General features: G+C 39.5%; 1 protein-coding gene across 5 annotated transcripts in view; it reads left to right on the top strand.

The window, feature by feature from the left end:
• The first annotated feature begins 1347 nt into the window (after nucleotides 1-1347).
• Nucleotides 1348-21759, top strand: part of pard3bb (par-3 family cell polarity regulator beta b) — a 133772-nt gene continuing 113360 nt past the window's right edge. For 2 of the 5 annotated variants that reach the window (XM_058081722.1, XM_058081725.1), the window contains exons 1-5: nucleotides 1348-1609; nucleotides 1954-2191; nucleotides 8187-8288; nucleotides 19945-20098; nucleotides 21630-21724. In XM_058081722.1, the coding sequence (XP_057937705.1) occupies nucleotides 2060-2191; nucleotides 8187-8288; nucleotides 19945-20098; nucleotides 21630-21724 (483 nt within the window). In that variant the 5' untranslated portion in view covers nucleotides 1348-1609; nucleotides 1954-2059. Of the gene's footprint in view, nucleotides 1619-1953; nucleotides 2192-8186; nucleotides 8289-18843; nucleotides 18959-19944; nucleotides 20099-21629; nucleotides 21725-21759 lie in introns of those variants that run through there. The other 3 variants (XM_058081723.1, XM_058081726.1, XM_058081724.1) reach the window with 3 other exon arrangements.

The following is a 21759-nucleotide window of genomic DNA, read 5'->3' as shown; positions in this document are numbered from 1 at the left end:
ATGGTGTTCGGGTCAATTCTGACCCATATATATTAATGTCAAGAAAAGGTAGAAAAAGTTATTGTTTTCAGCAACAGAACTTTAGTATAAACTGAAATCAAAAAGCAGAACAGCTCCAGATCTTGGTTCACTGTACTTCTGGCCATTATTTCCATGATCCAAATTGTAAATGTGAAATCAGCCAGTCAAATGAGTTAATTCAACTCACATGTCTGGACCATGTTTTTCTGCTGGTACACTGGAAAAGCGGTCAAAATGAGAATCCACTGAAGCTTACATGATGAGAAGAGGAGCTGGTTGTTATTGTGTTGGCTAATTGTACACTTATGCTTTCAGTTGTGGCTCAAACTATTGCTTTATAGTCACAGTATTATAACCGGGTCGAAACCGACCCTCAGAATACAGTGGTCATAATTTCAACTTTACCATTTTAAAATGTAGTAAAAATTATTTTTTTGGTTTTATTTTGTTGAAATAGTTTCCTGACAAAGTCAAAAAGCCTTGATGCAATCAACAAATGTGATTCTTTTTATGCATTAAAATGTAAAACGGGTTGGTGCCGACCCTAACACAAGAGGAGGGTTAATCATGAGTGAATCATGAATGAGGGAGTAATTGTATTGTTTCGTTGATATTGTTGCACTGACCTACATGGTTGAAGTCATTCATTCATTCATTCATTCATTTTCTGCCGCTTTTCCTCACAAGGGTCGCGGGGGTGCTGGAGCCTATCCCAGCTGTCTTCGGGCGAGAAACCAGGCTGGTCGCCAGCCAATCACAGGGTGTTTCGCGAAAATGTGTTTCGCCATGACTGTATATCTGCGTACCGAAGATTTGGGGCATTTCATTAGCAATTGCACATGTTAACATTGCGCATTTACATTATAATCTGTTTGCACATTGATACACAAGTATAAATCATACATAATGTTCATAGGAGGGTGTGTTTAAAAAAATATATTTTTATTGCTTTTTGTTTATTTTATTCACGTTTTTTCCTCATTTATTTATTACTTGGCTGCTGTAAGTGCAAAGTCATTCCCTACAAATGATCAATAAAGTATCACAAACAGGTTTGTTGATAAAATCCCTCTCTTATGTACTATATATTATATATTTCTTAAGTATCTGTCCAGTGTTTTATTCCAATTCTAATCACCAACAAATTAAAGGCAAAATTGGAAAATCATTGCGTGAATCATTGCGGCAACACGGCCGCAGAATTTACTTAGTTTCGGGTCGATCCTCAAAAAATTGCAATATCGCCCAGACTTAATTCCAGTCAACTGTAGTGTGTCAAAATGGCGCTTGTGGTAATAGGTGTACTATCTCTTTAAGAAAGTATGAGTACCCTGCTGTGGGAGCTTTGGTCAGGAACTGCCCAGGAGCGAACGTCTGAAGGAATCTCCAAACTTTTGCACTTATGTCTACATGGTTTTCCCTTTAGTTTTGCCACGTTTATAGTTCGACCAGCGTGAAAATAGCGACTCGGTTCAGTCGGCGATGATGTGGATGTTACCGGGGGCCTGGAGAAAGGAAACATGAGAGGGGGAAAAGTTGTGGAATGATGCCTGAGCGACTGCATCCCTCCCTCCAAACTTCAGCTAAGGTGGCTAAAGTAAGCTAGCGGGGGAGTTTGGCTGCTAACTATGATGAGAGCGCTGGAAGCGAGGCAAAATAAAACATTTCGTAACATGCCACCTGAATTGGTGAGCAGGGGAGCATTACAGTTATGTTTACGTGTTATTCCTATGAACGGAATGCTTGTCTTGTTAGCGCAGCTAGTTTTCAGTAACATTGCGAAGCTACTTTAGCTAAGTGACAACAGGCGATTCTATCATAAAATGTTACAAATCAAACTTTGTCACAAGTACAACTTTATTTGTGTTGTCATTTGTGCTTCAGTTACAACTGCCTCCCACCAACTGTGTACATTTGGGTCCTTCTTTGTAGGCTATCACATTGGAGGCTATCACAAGTTGGAGGACCTCTACATATCTACATCCACTGCGACGCGGAGTTTTTGGCATCACCCAAAGCCAGGGGGTCTGTATCTCGGATGAAGAGCCCTACAATGAAGGTGACGGTGACTTTTGGGCAGACTGGTGTGGTTGTACCCTGCAAGGAGGGATGGACAGTGAGGGACCTCATCCAACAAGCCACACAGAGATACAGGAAACTGTTGGAACAGGTACCTTAACTACATTGTACCTTCAAGTCATTTTTTACTGTAAAATCTAAAGCAGGCACACACTACTAATTGTTTTTATGTAGAACTTTCATATCAAAAGCCAACACTGTACAAACTACGCTTTGACAAAAAACAAATAAAATATCATCAACTAACACACACCTTCTTAAAGTGATCAACCTGTGATACAGAGTTAGAATACAAGCACAGTTCTGTACCCCTAAGTTCTTGTGCACTTTACTCCCTGCGCTGTGTAGGCACTGTTCAGATGACGAGGTGTTCAAGCCCACCTTCATGTACCCCGAAGACAATTTGTGCTTCCCGGAGGTTACACTTACTCCAGATGCTATATTGTTATTTCATATATTTGTATTTTTTGTTAACAGACACAAATTACTTGTACTGCAGCAAGCCACAAAAGTCCAGAGTTGTGCATGGCACCAATTTTACAAATCCATAACAGCCCCACACGTCAATAACCAGGGTTTAATTTATATATCCGGCAAAACCTCAAGACTTCAGAATTTGTACAATTGTTGATACTTTGTCCTTATGAATATCATAAATGAAGCCAAAGATTCCCACGTTTGAAAGACTTTGCCAAAGCTGCAGAGGTCCAACTCTCTGTAATTGCTGTATGAAAAATGCAAAGCATATCTGATATGAGTTTTGCGATGGTCCAGACAGGTGACTGCATGACTTAAATTGTGTGTCTGTGTAAAATGCAAATCTACCCCTCTTGTCATTTATGACTGCTGTTGATTGGCTTAGCTTTTGGTAGGACAGCAATCCTGTTCTCCCTAGCAGACTGCCAAATCTTCTCAGTGACCTCTTAAATATTGGTTCTGGTATTTAAAGAGCACACCGGGATGATGGTTTTATCCCCCCTCACTTGAGAAGGAGATGCCCAAATTATGTGTGTATGAGAAGTAGTTTATTTTTTTCTGCTTTCCCCTTTGCGCCTCTTTTCATGTATTCATCAGTCCCTGCCCATTGCCCCATGTGTTCTTCCATCCTTTTCTCTTTCCATATTGGATATTCTCTTCATTCTCTACATCAGGTGTTCCCAAAGTGAGGTCCGGGGACCACCAGGGGTCCATGACTCATCAGGAGTTAAAAAAATATATATGTATTTTATTTTTATTTTGAAGAAGGGTATGACATATTGTTAAAAAGTGTGACAGTCTGAGCCATTACTATTCCGATATCGGCTTATTGGCATGACACAAACATTTCAACCATATAGCATCACTCATATGTGCTTTATTATTTTAGTATGTTTGTAAAACTTTCAGTAAAATAAGCACCCCAGCAGCAGTAAAACAACATGAGTTATCCCGTATTGTCAACCACTAAAATACTGTATCTGATCCAGCGTCGCCTTGGCGAGGACAGAGCCACAATGAAAGTGCGGTAGTCGGTTGAACCTGACCCGCTAGTCTTCTAATTTACATGTGATGAAACTTAAAGCAGAATGGTTTTCCTCTTGTACCAAAGTCTTTCCACAGTAGAAGTCCCATTTTAGGTAGAGCATAACAGTTGTCAGAGCCAGGAGTGCTTCAGGTGTGTTTTCCTGCAGCTGTTATTCATGATGTGCCTGTCTGCTGGATTGATTAGATTTTTGAGTGTTGAAATAGATTTCATCCCGTCTGTATGAATGATATGCCTTGTTATGTTTGCGGCAGTTCACACTCACTCCATTTGAACCTTATATCCCTTGATTTTGGATAGTTCATATTATTTTTACAGTCAGTGTTTCCTTTAGTGATATTCTGGGTATCTTTATTTCGGTCTCTCTGTTCATGTTGATTTGTGTAGCTGTGTGTGTGTGCGTGCATTTGAATGTTTTTGTTTGTAAGCACTGCCCAGTCCTTTAATCCCTCCTGGTGCGATGCAAATCATATTTTTTAAATAGTCGCAGAGACAGCTCGCTTGTTGTTTTTTTTTTTTTCCCACGACGTCTGCTTCTGAGATTCATCTGACATCAGAGAATATTTTTTGCTTGATCGAAAATGTTTTTCCACACATTCTTCCTCTGGCAACATTTACTGTCTTATTAATCAGCTATGTTGGGAGTCAAATCAAACTGAACTAAAGATATGCAGTATACATTACAGCCATACTTCAGTTCCCCTTATTAATCCGTTGCAGACACCCACATTTAACATCACTTTTACCCTGATTGAAGACGTGATTTTTGCCAAAAGTGCCAATGTGGCAGCGAGATACACACGGACACCACCTTCACGTTTTGCTATTTCTTGAATTCAGTAGTGTTGCTCACCTTTCTTCCACACTCACATTCATACCTATGGACAATTTAGAGTCACCAATGAACCCAACATGTATTTGGAATGGGGGACGAAACTGGAGTACCCAGAGAAAACCCATGCATGCACAGGAGAACATGCAAAGTCCGACTGAGTGGGCAATATGGACCTTATGTACATCACAGTTTTTTTGGGATGTATTGCAATATACAATACAATATAATTGAAATTCAGAGTCTTGTATAAAAAGCCACAAAGTTTCAGTCATATAGTGAAATACACTTGTCTCATATTGTAAAGCACATTTATTTATTGGTAACAAACTGGCGAACTGTAATGCCAGTGCTCGTCATTAAGTAGGGCCCTATAAATTCCGCGTTCACGGAATCGCGGACGGAATCGCGGAATTGGACAATAAAAACGGAAATTATTTTGAATGCGGAATATCGCGGAAATGCTGTTTTCATGAGAAAGAGGAACATAAACCTGGGGAATCGTTCCCGGAGGTCGGTAATCAATGTGACACAATACCTGCCTACCGCCCTTTTTCAAACATGGCACTCCCCCCGTCTGCGAAGAAGTTGCGCAATACCACGCTAACGCCGAAATACAGAGCCGAGCAGTACCCAGGTGACTTCTATGTATCTGGTGACATGTTATTTTGTACTTTCTGTCAACACTCAGTTGACTGGAAGCGAAAAAACACATGTGATGACCACTTGTTATCCAAAAGTCATCTAAAAAAAAAAAGAAACGCATAGCGCTAACGCTAGCAGGGAGCCCGGACAGACATGCGTTACTGCCTCGTTCAAGTCAGCGGACTTAAGAAAAGACTTCGTCGAGGATTTTGCCTTGTTTTGATGCACTTTATGTACTGTGGAAAAGATTGTTTTAATATGTTCTATGTTAAAAAATTGACTGTGTTTTGTATAAAGTCAAGTATATTTTCGCTTGAAGAGAAAAGGCTGGTTGAGCACTTTGATATTTTTTAATATGTTATTTGAAGTACCTAGTGCAATGTTGTGTTACATGATGCAGTAGTAAAGTATTGAGGAAAAGTGCAATATTGTGTCGCCTCAATGAATGTAAGTTCATTTCTAATTAATTAGTGTGCATTTTATTCATAAACATTATTAAAACGCACTCTTTTGTGGTAAAATGAGTAAAAGGTAAAACAAAAATGGAATTCCAAAAAATTAAAACGGAAAAAACGGAATTTGGGAAAAAATAAAACGGAATTTGGGAAAAAATAAAACGGAATTTATAGGGCCCTAATTAAGGAAGATGGAGTCACCTGTGCAATTCCAACGCCATATGGAAGATATTTTTACGACTCTTATTTACACAGTTAGACTCAAAACAGCACTTTTATTTTGAAGGCCGGCAGTATGTCCTCTGTGTGTTAAGAATGGAGTGTTGTGAATGTGGAGTTGAGTACAACAATAAACCCGTCTTGACACATAACTTGCACATCGTCATTGGGCATTATAAAACTCTCTTTACATTAAAGCAGTGACGATTTGCTGGCAAAAACGCTAGCATGCCAAATGAAGCTAACCCCGCTGGCTTCAATTCATGCTCCGAGGTTCTGCCAGCCTTCAACAGTGTTTATCATCATTTCAACCTGTTTAGTTTGGGAGGAGACGGTTAAGTGTTTAGATTGAGTAAATACTTCCCCACAGAAACCGGCCATCCTGAATCTATTCGCCAGCTCTGTGTTCATTTTCTATATTTGGGCATGGACCTGGCTGTGATTGCCATTTTCTGAATTACTCTGTGGTGGTGAATTTGACTTTGTGGACAGTGCAGTAACAATCAATGTGATTTTCACTTCCTGTGATACACTGACTAGACTATGGGTGTGATTGTTAAGCCTTTTCAAAACAGTTGTGGCATCTTTATTGCATACTTCGCATTGAGTTGAGTTCAAGGGTTGTGTCCATCATTTCAAAGAAGATTTTATCTCCTCAGGCTTTTGGAAACCACGGTATCGGCCCCAAAAAAACATATTGGTCGATCCCTAATCATAAGTGTTCACAAAGAACCCACTAATGAGTAACTGTGCCATTTTTGTTAATCACCTCAAATATTGTTCACCGCTGTTTGCCATTGTCTGGTCTCCTCTGCTTCCGGTCTGGTGGCAGTCTACCTGCCGCTACTTGGCATTTTGTTGGATGGGCGGGGATGAGGTGGTGACGGGTCTGCGGGGGTGAGCTTTTTGCATCAGGTGGAGTATCGCTTTACTTGTTGGCCCTGCTGTGTGGTGCTTGTCTCTCTGTCCTTCCTTGTCCCTCCGCTGTTGGCTTGCAGGCCCAGTTCTAGTACTGTATGTTTGACTTTCATTTCAGTAATATCACTGTGCCTGTTTAGTCCTCTCCGTTATGTTTTTTATAACCATCATAGACATTTGCTGATGTAGTCCTGTTTGTTGTTGTTGTTCTATTGTTGTCATTGCAATTGTTGTTGTTGTTCTTGTCCCTCTTTGTATTGCAACCCCCCCCCCCCCCCCCCCCACAACCTTTTTATTTTTTCTTCTCCTCTATCCCTCTTGCTCTGGTACAGCAGTTCATAAACAGGCTAAACGTGCTAAACATTAAACACTGTAGCACAGAATGTAAACAGAGAAAAAGTTTTCTTTGTTATACTGGGGGTGCCCATTACGACGATCACAAGCTACCAGTCAATCATGAAGGTAGTTTGGGTTGATTGCATAAATGTCACTTTTTAGATGTCAAATGACATCAGTCAGCTAACATTAAACTTCCCTCCTGATTCGCTTTTGCTCCCCTACAGCGTTTGAAACCTTTTCAGTATTTTTACTTGACTTTGGCTGCATTGTCCTTTTCGTTTGATAGCAAATGCTAACTGGTTGTAATGCAGCAACTGTGTGGCCAATGAAGCTATTTTGACGGCCATATTACCATTACTCAGGTTACGTACTACTATGTATACAACGTAACCTGAGTACCGGCAAAAATGAGAAATATTTTCATTTTTGTGTGTATGTTCCATGATGTATGCGAATTAAATCTATGTTCTTTTATTTTATATACTGTATATGTTATGCTTTATAGTCAGATAGAGATCATGTTGACTTATAGCTTGCATGCTAAAAAAAGAGTACAATGTAAATGTCCATAAATACTGATACTAGCGCGCAGGCCACACAGCTAGGAGACCCGGGTACCATTCCCCGCTTGGGCATCTCTGTGTGGTGTTTGCATGTTCTCTGGGTACTCTGGTTTCCTCCCACATTCACTCCAAAAAACCATGCCTGCTCGGTTAATTGGCATGAATGGTTGTTTGTCTACATGTGCCAGCCCTGTGATTGGCTGGCGACCAGTCCAGGGTGTACCCCGCCTCTCGCCCGAAGACAGCTGGGATTGGCCCCAGCATGCCTGCTTATAGTGAGGATAAGCGGTATAGAAAATGGATGGATAATAGGAGGTAGATCTTTGTAAAAGTACCGTGTGAGTGCCCCCGTTTTATACTATTGTCCTTTTAATAAGTCACACTACCTTATACTACTATACTATAATAGTTGTTGAAATGTGAGGGATGTACTTTAATTACTCCCTTAAAATGAAATATTTAGCCAGTTCAACACCAGTATTGTTTATTATATATTTTACTTGTTTCTCACACATGAGTCCACAAACATAGTATTTCACAGATAAAGTTCTGTTCAAGTACTATATTGTTGACATTTCACTTTTGTTCAATAGGAAGGGGAATTCCTTGTACGGACACACCATGTTGAATACTGTGATGGGGGGATTCTGGACCCTGATGACATACTGAGTGATCTGGTAGAGGACAAGGACAAGGTAAGAATGTCTTTAAGTACCAGTCCAAAAATGAAGCCAACAACATTAAGTCCTTTATGCTGTACTGAAAATCACTCATGAAGGGAAATGTTACGGTCAGAGAACAAAAAGTTTGTCCACCAGAACCAGTGACAACTGGTAAGCATGCTGGTGGTAGCCTTGTACTAGCCTTGTACTAATACCACACACAAGTCCCATAAAACACACAAGTTAATGCAGACCTACATTTAGTTTTTAAAATGTCCTTCCCATACCTCAATTGTATCGTAATTTATGTGTTGTGTAATGGAAAAGTATGCACCCTGGATTATTCCAAAACTCAGCTGTTTTGTACTCTCCCAAAGCAAATATTTTAGGTGATATTTAGTTAAATATTAAGTATGCTGTTTTGTATACATAGAAATGTACATTTTGACCCTGGCTAATAGCCACAGTCTTTATATTTGTATTATGTTGGGTGATATGGGTACTTCGAAAAAACCCTTTTCCATTCTACTACCCTACACTACACCAAACATACAAGTTCATGCGATTCAAGATTTTTGTGAAAAGTTTCTGTGGGTTTGGACCAGTGGTTCTCAACTGGCTTGGCTGCGGGACACACCATCCCCCCTCAATGACAAATGGTGACCCAAATTGTGGATATTTTTGAACGAAAATTTCTAAAATATCATATTTTTAAAGAGCCTGTTTGTAATGATTACTTTGTAAAATGTTGCAAGTTTTCTTTCGGGCCGATACCGATTTTTTTCCATCACCCTTAGCCGATGGCCAATTTTGCTTGGGCCGATATTTGTGGCCTCAATTTACATGAAAAAATGACAATGATAGCAAATACTACAGGTCTCAAGTTTAAGCAAATATTTATTGAAATGTAAACACTGAACACAGTAGGATTCAGCTTTCTTAAACACATTTAAACAGCATTATCAACTTTAAAAGGAATAAATATTCAACCATGAGCAAAACATTTCTGTCGTAGTTTAGGTTTTATCTAACATCGCTGTGATGACTGTTCCGCAGCAGTGAGACACACAACACACACTCCAACACATCACACTGACACAATTTAGTACGATTATATAAAACATTTCTCTCATCATTAAAGTTTGTGTTGTGCACGCTAAAGACCTCTGATAAGCAAACACGGGTTCTCCAATTCCTTCTGTGTGTGTGTGTGTGTGTGTGTGTGTGTGTGTGTGTGTGTGTGTGTGCGTGCGTGTGTGCGTGCTTGGAGAGAGGGCACACACATAACACAACACGCATTTAACCTCAGCCCGGCGTTGGCTGAATGAAACTCCTACAAACACCATGGGACTGAATTGCCAACGTTGATATTAAAGCGGTGCTGGTAACAGCTGTACATATTAGCCTCCAACTACATCAACAGCTCCCTAATTCCAACGGTAGGCACTTTTAAAGATGAAGCATTCAGCAGCATTCCTGGTTTTCAGACCCACAAAATATTGTAGCGTCGCTGGGAGCACTTCCTTGTTCCCAGTGTGCTTTGCGGCACCGTCAATGTAAATAGTTCGGCAGTTTGTAGTTAAAGTTTCATAGTTGTTCATTGTTGGTCTGCTCAACTAGTGACAGTGCTTTTATTCGTCTGTTGCGTTGGTATGTGATGTTTTTGGGATGTTTTCTTGTTGTCACACCATGAGTGCAGAGCATGTCTGTCACGCGCTTTTCCCGGCGAGAGTGCGCTGTTTCTGGCTTCAGCAACAGTTTGGTGGATATGTCACGTTCATGTTCAGAAAAAACAGTCCCGCGTGAAATGCTGTTGACTTCTGCCTGAGCTTGCCTCGTGAACAGAGAAACAGAGCTCGGGGGAAGGGCAAGAAAAGCAGAGCTTGGGTGAGGGCAGAGAGCTTTTGTCACCTCCAGTATATGCGGAAGCCCGTCCATCTGTGACATCACAGACCTCCATTTTTTTCCTCTGAAACCAGGGTTTTGAGCCATCCCAAACGTCTTTCAGGGCTCACTTCCAAATATGCAAACCTCATTATCTGAAAGTTTGGTGTCATTAAACACAAGAGTACAACATTTGAACTACATTTAGTATAGGTCAGAAAAGTGGAAAAAAAAGATAATAGGTCCTCTTTAATAATAAGAGGAGGTCCATTTCTTCTGTAAACCACCCCTCTGCCAGTAATAGATCTGTAGGCATGAATAGGCTGTCAACCGGGCAAGAAACTTTACCTGCGAGTCTTCATTGTGGGTAGAATTCCCCATTCAATACAGTGTGAGCTGTAGCGACACACCTCACCTGAAGTTCATACTCGATGTCTTTCTGCTCTTGCTCAGGATTGTCCAAATCTTCCATAAACATGGCCCGCACCGCGTGGTGGCACAGCAAACAAATGCCAGATGCCCAGAGGCCCAGATGCCAGGTGCATTCAGGGAAATTGGGTCATTACACATTTTTTGTGTTGCCACTCACCAGTTAAGAAACCCTGGTTTAGCACATACAATTAAGGTAAATTATATAAAAAATAATAATTGTGCAACACTTTTGTTCATGTGTCCCCGACTGATGATGACAATGAAACCACCTGCTAGTGACAGTGTTAGTGTCTTGCAATGATTGTGACAGTACTTCATTGTAGTAGAAAACTGACCACTTTAAACAAAGGCTGCTGGAGGCTTAAATGACTTAAATCACTCGAATGCTGGCATTTTCTCACATTAGAACTTTTTAGTTTTTCTGTGTTGATACACACGGAAAACTCACAAGGAGCAAGTTAATGTTCTTCATGTAAAACCACGAAATACATTTTCACAAATCTTTGATTTGCTTTTGCCAGTTAGAATTCTGTGTATGTATATGTGTATGTATATGGTGCCATGTAAGCTTTTTTTCTGAGCTGCAATACGGCCTCACCAGCAAAATGCAAATGTAACGGGTCTGACTTGCCTTTTGCTTTAAGCCTTGCTATTAACAATTCACTTCTGGGCACTAACCCAATCTACAGTATATCCTGCCAAATCTTTCCCTCAGGCGTGTGTACTTTAATTCTTTCTTTTTTCCCCTCAACATATTTTATCATATCATCATTATAATTTTGTAAATGACCCTGTGAAGTGCTTTCTGACCCAACTGCTGTATATGCTTGAGATTTTCAGAGCATTTAGCTTTTCAATGAAAGTTATTGCTTCTACAGTGTCTCGCTGTGGGATGGCCAAGTGTGGCCAACAAAGTGCCCAAAACAATAACAAAGTGCCCAAACAAAACATCCACTTGTTGGTCACTCAGTCTAAGCAATCACACTCGGTCTCTGAAGAATGAACAGTGGTTCGTTTAGAGTTTGGACTAGGGCTGCAACAGCAATTCGATAAAATTCGACAAAAGTGTCATGAATTTCATTATTGATTATTTATTATCAAACAAATCCCGACTTGCATTTCCTTATTTACAGCTCAGGTCCCTGTCTATTTTTGCACTTTATATATAAAAAAGTAGACTACATATTTCGGAGGTGTATAGCATCCCAGTATTTTTATGTACATTTATTGTTTTACAAAAACTATTTGACAAACATTCTTATTTTTTATTTTTTAATGTTAATTTAACAGAATTTTCAATTTTCTCTGTCAAATCAAATACCTATTTTTGAATAAATAGGTGGAAATTTAAATGTGTGTTTTTAAATGTGATTAATTGAAAAAAAATAATCATGTCATTAATCAACTATTGAAATGATCTCTAGTTGGGACACTACAGACAGACAGTTTTGAAGCTGTTATTTTACTAAATAACTAAATATTTCATGTGGGTCATGGAAAATGTTGCTTGTATAATTACATACATATCACGTAATGAGTTTATTGTTACCGCAGCTTGCAGCATATATTTATACCATATGAGTGAGAGGAGGATTCCAGAACCCATTATCATGTTCTGTGTATCTCTCATTACCATTGATTTTAATGAGGAGTGAAAAGTGTTCCGTCCTCTCACTCTGAGTGAAGAGTGAGAGTTATAAGAGAGACATCGACTACCCTTCAGCTGGAAGTAGTAACTGAAAAAATAGCAGTGTTGTGGTGGGAGGGCGGGGGCATACAAGCTAAGAACAATCTAGCTGCTAGTTCAGGCTATACTTAACATGATTATTCTCCCCTGCTAGTACTGCCATCGCTGTTAAAAGTAAACCCTTTTCCTCTTCAGCCTCTCTTGCTCTGCTGCATCCAGAAGAAATATTGTGTTCTTGGTACCGTTTTACTGACTGTCGGTCCTTCTCCATCTCCACTTTATTTTTAAAAGATGACATTGCAAAAGGGATCAACTGTTTTACATTCCAGCATGATTTAGTTTAATCTTGCGCACAGCTTGGACCACTCCACCCTGAGGTTACTCCCAAAGCAAAGCTCTTTGCCACTTGTTTTTTCTTTTGTGGAGTTGTATCATCACCTATTTGTGCCTTGCGCACAGAAAAAAACGTAAAAGGTGTATATATACTATGTCTTTGATGTATAAATAAATAATAATAAGAAAAATAAATACGTCTTTGGTAGTGAAAAAAACAGAATATAATTTATAATTTTAAAGCCAAATTTATTTGGCTTTGACATTTGTGTAAACTCACTGTGGAAAAAAGATATGTATCGCATAAGTTTGGGCATCCCTGATTAATTTTCAAGATTTTCCTTTATAAATCACTGGTTTTTGGATCAGCCATTTCAGTTAAATATATCATATAGCAGACAAACAGTGATAGAAGTGAAATGAAGTTAATAGGAATTACTTCAGCACAGAGGCATGGAACAGCAAAAGATGGCACAGTGTGGACAGTCAGGCGTCTGAGTTGTTTTCACAGAAGCTGCAGGACCCACAGTGGATGCTCTGCTCAAGAAATGCACCAATGAGATGACGGATGAAGCTGCAGGAAGATGTCATGGAGGAACATCCTAATGTAAATCAAAAATGAACTGGATACATGACCGCAAAAGCCAGACACATGATAGTGCAAGAGCCCCGGTTGGAGCAGCAGAAGATTGGGAGGACAGTGTTTATAACCTATTCCAACAATTTATTCTTAGATCATTTTAATGATAATCCAAATTGTATACAAATATTGACCGACAAGGACCATTCATGCCAAATGACTGCTATGTAATTCTAGTAGTTTCAGAACTCTGGAAGACCGAGTGTTAATCTATTCCATAATTTGATTCCACATTAATATACAAGTTGAACAGTTTTGGTCCCAGCATGGACCCCTGCGGTACCCGACATGTGATATTTGAACTTGCAGATGTATTTTCCCCTCGCTTTACATAATTTCTTCCTGTTAGAAAGGTAGCTTTTAACCCAATTCAAATTCTCTGATTCCATGCCTTCCAAATTTTGTAATTAGGATTTTGTAATTAATTATATTGAAGGCTTTTGTCAGATCTATATATACTGCAGCTGCACACTTTCTGTGGTCGAAACCATGGAGGTTGAAATATTAGCTGTGTATGCGTATTAACTTTCTGCTAGTAATTCATTCTTATGAATACATTTGTCCAACCTGTTATTGAATAACGTCTCGATAATTTTAGAACATTGTAGGAATAAGGAAACTGGACGGTAGTTTGTGAATTGATGTTTGTGTTCATTAAAAAAAACAAAACTAAACAAAACAAAATTTAACTGCTACACACGCACACACAGACACACACACAGGCACAAGTGTGTGGCTATGTAAACACTTTCTTGGCGACCTCAGCTCTTCACATGAAGTGTCCAGCCCTTGAGAATAATATTGACCTTCCACCAAAGAAAGCAGTGCTCCTTGTTGCTTATTGCTTTCAGACATTGGGATTTACTGAGAATCACAGTGCGCTTTAATGCATGTTTTTGTCTTGGTCTGTGTTTTTTTTCTGTGTTTTACACCGTAATGGTTTGTGGGGAACACAACTCTATTGTTTGAAGCTGGGCTTCATTAAATTGGTCTATTTGTAGTAAAATACAACAAAGCAAAGTTTCTGTCAGTGCTGAATGACTTCTGTTTTCTTGAGACACCTGTCAGAGAGGCAACATGTATGCATTTTTCTACTGTACATGGCATTAGTGCTGCAGCTAATGATTTATGTTAGCTGATGATTTATCGGTTGATTTATTTTTTTAGCTTAATTGATGAATGGGTTTAAAAACACCACAGCAGCGGCTGCACTTCCTGCGGCGGATGAGAAGAGCCTCCCTCTCCCCTCCTATCCTTACCACTCTCTACAGAGGGACCATCGAAAGCTTGCTGACCAGCTGCATCTCCGTCTGGTCTTGGCGCTGCAAGGCCTTGGACTGGATGTTACTGCAGAGAGTGGTGAGGACAGCGGAGAAGATCATTGGTACCCTGCTCCCTCCCATTAAGGACATAGCAAACACCCGTTGCGTATCAAGAGCCCATCGGATCTACTCTGACCCCACACACCCCCAGCATGGACTGTTTTCTCGCCTGGCGTCGGTGAGAATGCTCTGCAGCATCTGCTGTAGAACAACCAGGTTTAGAGACAGCTAGATGAGACAGTCTTTAGATGACCCTGGCCATCAGACTGCTGAATGCCAAATAAGACCCTCTACCTGCCCACACGCAAAATTATTATTTATCCAAAATTATTTAAATTATTTGTGCAATTTACTGTTCACGCTGTACATTGTTGTTCATATTTCATGTCATCTATTTACTCTCCACATTATTATTATTATTATTATTATTATTATTTATTATTATACGGGAGCCAGGCAACGACATTTCAATTTCACTGCTGTGTTATTGTGCAAAGGAAGTCTATCTACGTACCTACCTACCTACCCACCCACCATGTTTCAATCTTATCTAGTCCTAGCCCTATTACTCAGATACATTTTTTGTCATATAATGACACTTGGCAGGATTACATTCATGGAATAGGACATTGATGTAATGAGTGATGCACTGACTCATATGTCACTGAACTGACAGTACATTTATTAACAGAAATTGTGTGCTTTGTACAGTCAGGCATGGGGAGGGCATCATTTTTATTTTTTCCTTGAAATATTGTGACACACAGCACTGTACAATATAACGGATACAGATGACAGCTCATGTGCGTTTGTTTTGTATGAGATCTAAAATGCAATTGAATTGAAGTATATATGTGTGTGTGTGTATATATATATATATATATATATATATATATATATATATAATATGAAATAGAGCCTTTAAGATGTGTCAAAACAGGGTCACAGGGTCAAGACTTCAAAACATGATAATAGCATCCACTTCAGTTGTCCAATTCACTACATCCGGAAGCTGCAGTCTAAGCATCAGGGGGAACTACAGTACTACAGTATAGTTCTATTAGCCACATCACTGTACAAGAGAAAAAAAGTAACGGTAATCCATTCCAGAATGTCTGACTCAAAATTGTACCGTATTCTCCGCACTGTAAGGCACATTTAAAGGCCTTTAATTTTATCTATGCTTGGGCGATAGTTTTTATATACCGGTATAGTCTTCCCATGATCCGAAAATGACTTATACCGATATTAATGATAAATAGAAGCAAATGGAAGTTTGCTACATAAGATGAATAAAATGTTGTCATTGTGAGGAGAAGCATTGTGCGTGTGGGGAAGTATTTACTCGGCGGACCGAGTATGCTCTGTATATTCAGACACATTGTTAGGATAATTAAAACTGGGCTTCATCATAGTAACAATATCTAGGAAATATACACTCCCTCTCACACACCTATTTACTGTAGCGATTTTATGCATCCTTCTATTGCGGGTGGACCTCAGGTGCAGCTATGTTACCTTAATTAACAGTTAAGGTCCATGAGGACCAGAGACTTCATTGGTTATTATAGTCATAATTAACCGTTTCCTTTTCACCCCTATTAGACTCACATTGGGTTCCATTTCAATCACCCTCTTGATGCCTTCTCCAATTGACATCAATCCTCCACGTCTTTGTGATTGGCTTATTCTTGCTGTCACCTTGTACTCATTGCACACCCTGTCCATATCAAGCTCACATTTGACTTGATTTCACCATCCCTTCCACAATTCCGGAATTACCTGCCTCTCAGTAGGTTTTATTCCATTCACATCATCCATTAACCCCTTTTTCTCTTGCCCCCTCTTGCTTCGCCTTCCCTTATGCCCTTACAAATTGCATCTATTACCGTTGTCTCTCAATCTCTCTGGCTTTCGGGCTCATCCTCCTAAAGAGTAAACGTCTTGACTCAATTACCTCTCTGGGTTCCGAGCTAAAGGTCAACATATGTATCAGGACTAGTTCGTGTGGATCCACAGCAAGATGTGACTGAAAAATGATTGAATTCATTAGATGATAGGGTGAAGGAGACAGAGGGGTTGCAGTGGCGCGGGGGCCATAGCATGACTAAATGTGAGCAGATGATTCAGGACATGAGGAGTGAAATTACATCTTCAGTCTAATGACACAAAATGAAGCGGACAAAGACGGTGTGGTTGAGGCACATTGGCAGGGTACGGACAAACTGTGATGAAAACAAGGAATTATTAAACCTCTGATGCCAGTCTGTTGTTCATAAAATATGCAATAGTTTGATTTTACCTTCATGGGCGACGTGACTGTTGACAATAACAGTAGTGCGGCAGAGAGATCAACACGGACATCACTTTCACGTTTCACACCTTCTTTATCAAAATTGCACATTCAACTTTCTTTGGCTCCATTTTGGGTTATTTTGCAGCCCTGATCAAAAGAAAAGCAGACCAGACTAGAGGTGAAAAACGCTATTGAATTCAAGAATTCATGGCGAAAAAAGGAAAATGCTCTTAGTGTTGATCTGACTGCCATGTTTTTTGTCGCAATCACATAGCCCTTACGTGATTGCTCCTTGTGAAAAGTCGGTGTGATCCTTATATGGGCGTGCAAGGGTACAAGCTGGAGCCGGCGGGCCGTGAATGGAATCAATTAAAATAGACCGTTTTGGAAAGCAGGCTTAACTCTTCTATGTCCTTCCACTTCCTCCTGCTGTCATGTATGGTTTTTCACTCGAATTCACATGACAAGTTTTTATCATATACACTTCTTCCACCTTGTGGCCATTTTTATGCATTAAAACTGTTGTGAAAATGACACTCATGCGTGTGCACTTGTGTCATCACAAGCCTCTTGTGCAAAAACATGTCAAAAACGTATAAATTTGTGTTTTGGATTGTGCCATCGGGATTATGAAACTGTATGAATTTGGTATTGATAAAATTGTTACTGGAAGAGTTATGATACCAGCTACCTGATGGAGTCATAATGACAAGCCATTCACAATATCACTGTGAGACAGCACCAAAAAAAAAAGAAAGCACCAAATCCTTTTGTGGCCGTCCAAAATTAACCGTGGCAGGCCACCACAAATAAATTATTTCTATAAATTTTTTCACAATGCACACCATATTTTTCCCAGTTGTACAACTGGACACTGAGATCCCTACTATTGGATCATTATGATAACCTCCTTTAGTTGTGTGCACAGAACATATCCATCCATACGGCTTTTCCATATGGCCATTTTTGGTCAACACACTACAATGTAGTCCTTTTGTACACAGCCAGAAATACCATTATTCTTTTTGTGAATGCCTACAGTGTTTAGTATGCATACGCATAGAAATACAAACATTTGCACATACCTTTATGAGTCTTACCTTTAGGTAAGAGTTCACATTACATGCAAGGTTTCTTCTAGCTGTGACGTTTTCATGACGTTTTTGATTATATCAGAGATCAATAATGGGACAGCCCAAATCAACCTTAAGCACATATACAGTCATGGATCAAAATCACCACTTTCATTCAGTCATTCGTGTAAGAATATGTGATTTTGGTCATGATCAAGAAAACCATGGAAGTTGATAGATATCATCTCTTAAATTAAATTCAATCCATCTTCTATGCCACTTATCCTAACTAGGGTCACAGGTATGCCGGTGCCTATCCCAGCTGTCTGTCTATATGTACCCAGACGGGATACATATAGGCAGACAACCATTCACACTCACATTCATATGAATGGTAATAAACAAACAAAGAAGGAATTATCATAATGAAAAGTTCTACAAACTACCAAGTTAAAAAAAAAGCCAATGACACAGATTGAATGAATGTGTTTAAAACAGTGGCTGTTGGGATTGTATTATTATATTTATTGATTGTTTAAGTGTACGGTGCAGTGGCTGTATGTAGATTGTGGTCCGTTGTAGTAGTACGTTATATACTATGTACTGTCAGCATTTATTTGCATTTCATACAAAAAGCAAATCCGAGTGCAGTGACCCTCCGCTGTGTCTAAACTATGACACGCTGTGGCAGGAAGCCTCTGGCTGTACTGGCAAGCTCCTCTTTCTTTATTCTTACCCGCTATATCTATGGCACAAACACACATATGTTCACAAACACAGGTCTATTCAGTATTTGTGTGGAGGCCCCTCGAATCCAGTGTTGACAAGCTATAGCCTATGTTAAGCTAAACGCAGACTCAGTGCAATGCTCTCAATAGACAGGGATTCCACTATATAACACACTGAGTGGGAGCTGGGTGTCACACACATTAAGAGGAGAGACACAAATGGAGGCAGTCGTTAAGTAACAGACACACACTCTCTCACTGGAATGCTGGGCTCCTTGGATGTCCTTTACAGTGTCCTCATCCACAAGGTAATATAGCCAATATGTGCTGAAACAATAATGATTTTCTTTCTTGAGTTCCAAGAAATACCTGTACATCTTGTGTTGTGTTGTTGTTGTTGTTATGTTGAACTTAAGACAAAACAAAAACTATAGTGTGATTACTGTCATTTCTATTTATTAACTGCTGATTAAAGACAGACATTGCTGTTTTTGGCCTTTTACATTAACTAGTAATCCCTCATTTAGTGTGGTTCATTGGTTCCCGACTGTGATAAGTGAATGTCCGGGAAGTAAGACGCTTTATTTGTAAATCACAAATTTTTGGTTTTGGTAGGTAGAGCATGGGAAACGACCATCAAAATAAGATTTTTTACAACATTATTAGAGCCCTCTAGACATAAAGCAACACCCCATAGTCACCTTTACGTATTACCCAATATTTTAGACATCACAAGAGAAAATAAGACATAATATAATTTTTTTCAACTTCCTGTTCTGAACAGTACTTCCTGAGATGAATATTGTCAATAAAACATGACTGACACGTAGCTAGTATTTTACTATACTACATAGCATGAAAGTATTGTGTCTTCTGAATGCCTTATATTTTTGTTAATTTAGTCATTTTTATGCTTAAAAATGCTTAATTTGGGTACATCAATATGCATACAACTCATAGTATGCCGCATTCAACCACAAAAGAGCAATGGTTTATTAACATGAAGCTGCAAGTTTTACACCACACAGCAGCGATGGATTACTGCATTCATATTAAACTCAGTTGTTTTTCTCATGTACAGTTTTATTGAATATGTAATTTTCTCTCCTTCTTCTCAGTTGGGTTATGAAACTTGAAATAATATTGCTCCATCATGTCGCAACCCGAGTTGAAATTAGTGAAGTACGATGAAGGTCTAACAAATGAGTTGACGAACTGTGCTTGTTTTCACTGTGGAAATTGGCCATCAAAGCTCAGAAATGATCTGATCGTTTTATATTTTCCTTATCTTCAGCTGATGGCTGTGTACGAGGCACAGGAAGCCCAGGAGAGGGATGCGGCAAACACAAGCCACGTCCCCAGCCCTGACCGCTACCAGTCTGAGCTTTCTGTCTTCCAGCCAGTCACAGGAGGGGAGATTGAAGTCACTTCATCAGCTCTCAAATCAAGTGAGTATTATTGTTTTGCAAATGTACAGCAAACAAAACACACCTGCCATCTCACTGAATATTATTGTAATATTACTGATACCTAGTAACCAGTGTAGAATACTGAATATCATCATGTCTTTCGATGCAGCTTCTGAATGCCCTATACAGTATTTGTATTTGAGTTTTTTTCTGGTTGAAAATGTTTAATTTTGACAAAATATAGGTAAAATTAGCTTTAATATGCATATCTTTTGACTCATTTTGCCGTATTGAACCATGAAAGAGTGATTTTACCATAAAAATATGTTTTGTTTCTTTAACATTAACACATTGACATTATTGGCCAACATTCATGAGAGATTGTGCTGTATGAAATTGTTCCAATCTTGTAAGTTGTGGAGAATCGCGAGGATGCCCTCGCTGTATGACGCAGACACTGTTAAGACAGGAAGTTTAGTCTGTTTCACTATGGTTGCCTGGCAGGAGAGATTAGAGGTAATGTGTGGTTGTCATGGAAGATTAGAGGTAACAGCGCTCTGGAGACTATTACTGTCAGTGTGAGAAGGTCAGAGTAAGGCCTCTATTGTTTGCCTCATACTATATAACAACTCCTCTCTCCTGCACAGTATCTCCACAAGTCACCGCTGTTGCTCTTGGTTTGTCTCTTCAAATCTTGTCATCCTTTTTTTTTTTGCTGATCTTTTTTCTCAGATTACTCACTTTTTAATTGACCTTTCTATCTAATGCTGCAACTGACTTTTTATATTTGCTTTGTTTGTCGTCTTACTTGATCCCTCTGTTACCATTCAGTTTGTGGGAATCGTTTAGGGCATTGATGTAATCCATACCACCAGACAGTCTTAAGAGCACCAAGGGTCCATTTTGTCACAATCAATATATGACCTACAAATATCGTTTGTCATTTCTTCATAGCAGTCCACTGCCTCATCATAACCCCCTTGTCATTCAATTCCCACTGGAACTGTGGAGGCTCACATGACCAAGGTCTTAATGCATATATGAGATTCTTAAAAACGCCTTTTAAAGACTTGTCTTCCCACTCCTATTTTTCCGAGTTCTCCCAATAAAAGTCAACACAGGCGTGTTTCATCCATCAACTTCTGATTAATGGTAATTTTATGCAGTGTGTTGATGAAATGGGATATGGGGGAAAAACAATGAGAAGTTACTCTAAACGCACACAATGATCTACAAATCAAGTACTTGTTGGCTATTTGGACCAATAAGCTCCAGTGTGTTACAGATACAGGTACTACTGTATGTGTGAAGCAAGGGTCCTGGCAGCACATAGCTGAAGAGCTCAATGGGTGCCAGTCACCTTGCCACATTGCCAACACAAATTGGCGGGGCCATGTGGCTGTGGCTGCCTATACTCTTTCTACTACTAAAAATACTTTGGATGCATTGTTGTCACGTTTTACACGAAACCTTGCAGTTTAGCCTAGAGTATGGTATCAGCCAAATCCTCATGACAGTATAGCAGTCATAAAGACAAATTTCAGACACATTTACCCTTGTATTTTTACAGACAACCCCCTGCTGGTGAGAAGCAGCAGTGACTCAGCACTTGGACCTCCGTCAGCAAACCTGGATCCGTCCTGCCGTGAAGATACCTTTGTGATTGTAAGACACTGATGCTGCACACACTCGCACTCAGC

Source organism: Doryrhamphus excisus, chromosome 9, assembly GCF_030265055.1.
Source record: "Doryrhamphus excisus isolate RoL2022-K1 chromosome 9, RoL_Dexc_1.0, whole genome shotgun sequence".
NCBI classification, from domain to species: domain Eukaryota; kingdom Metazoa; phylum Chordata; class Actinopteri; order Syngnathiformes; family Syngnathidae; genus Doryrhamphus; species Doryrhamphus excisus.
Note: the sequence above shows the minus strand (reverse complement) of the source record. Positions and strands in the feature narration are given on the sequence as shown.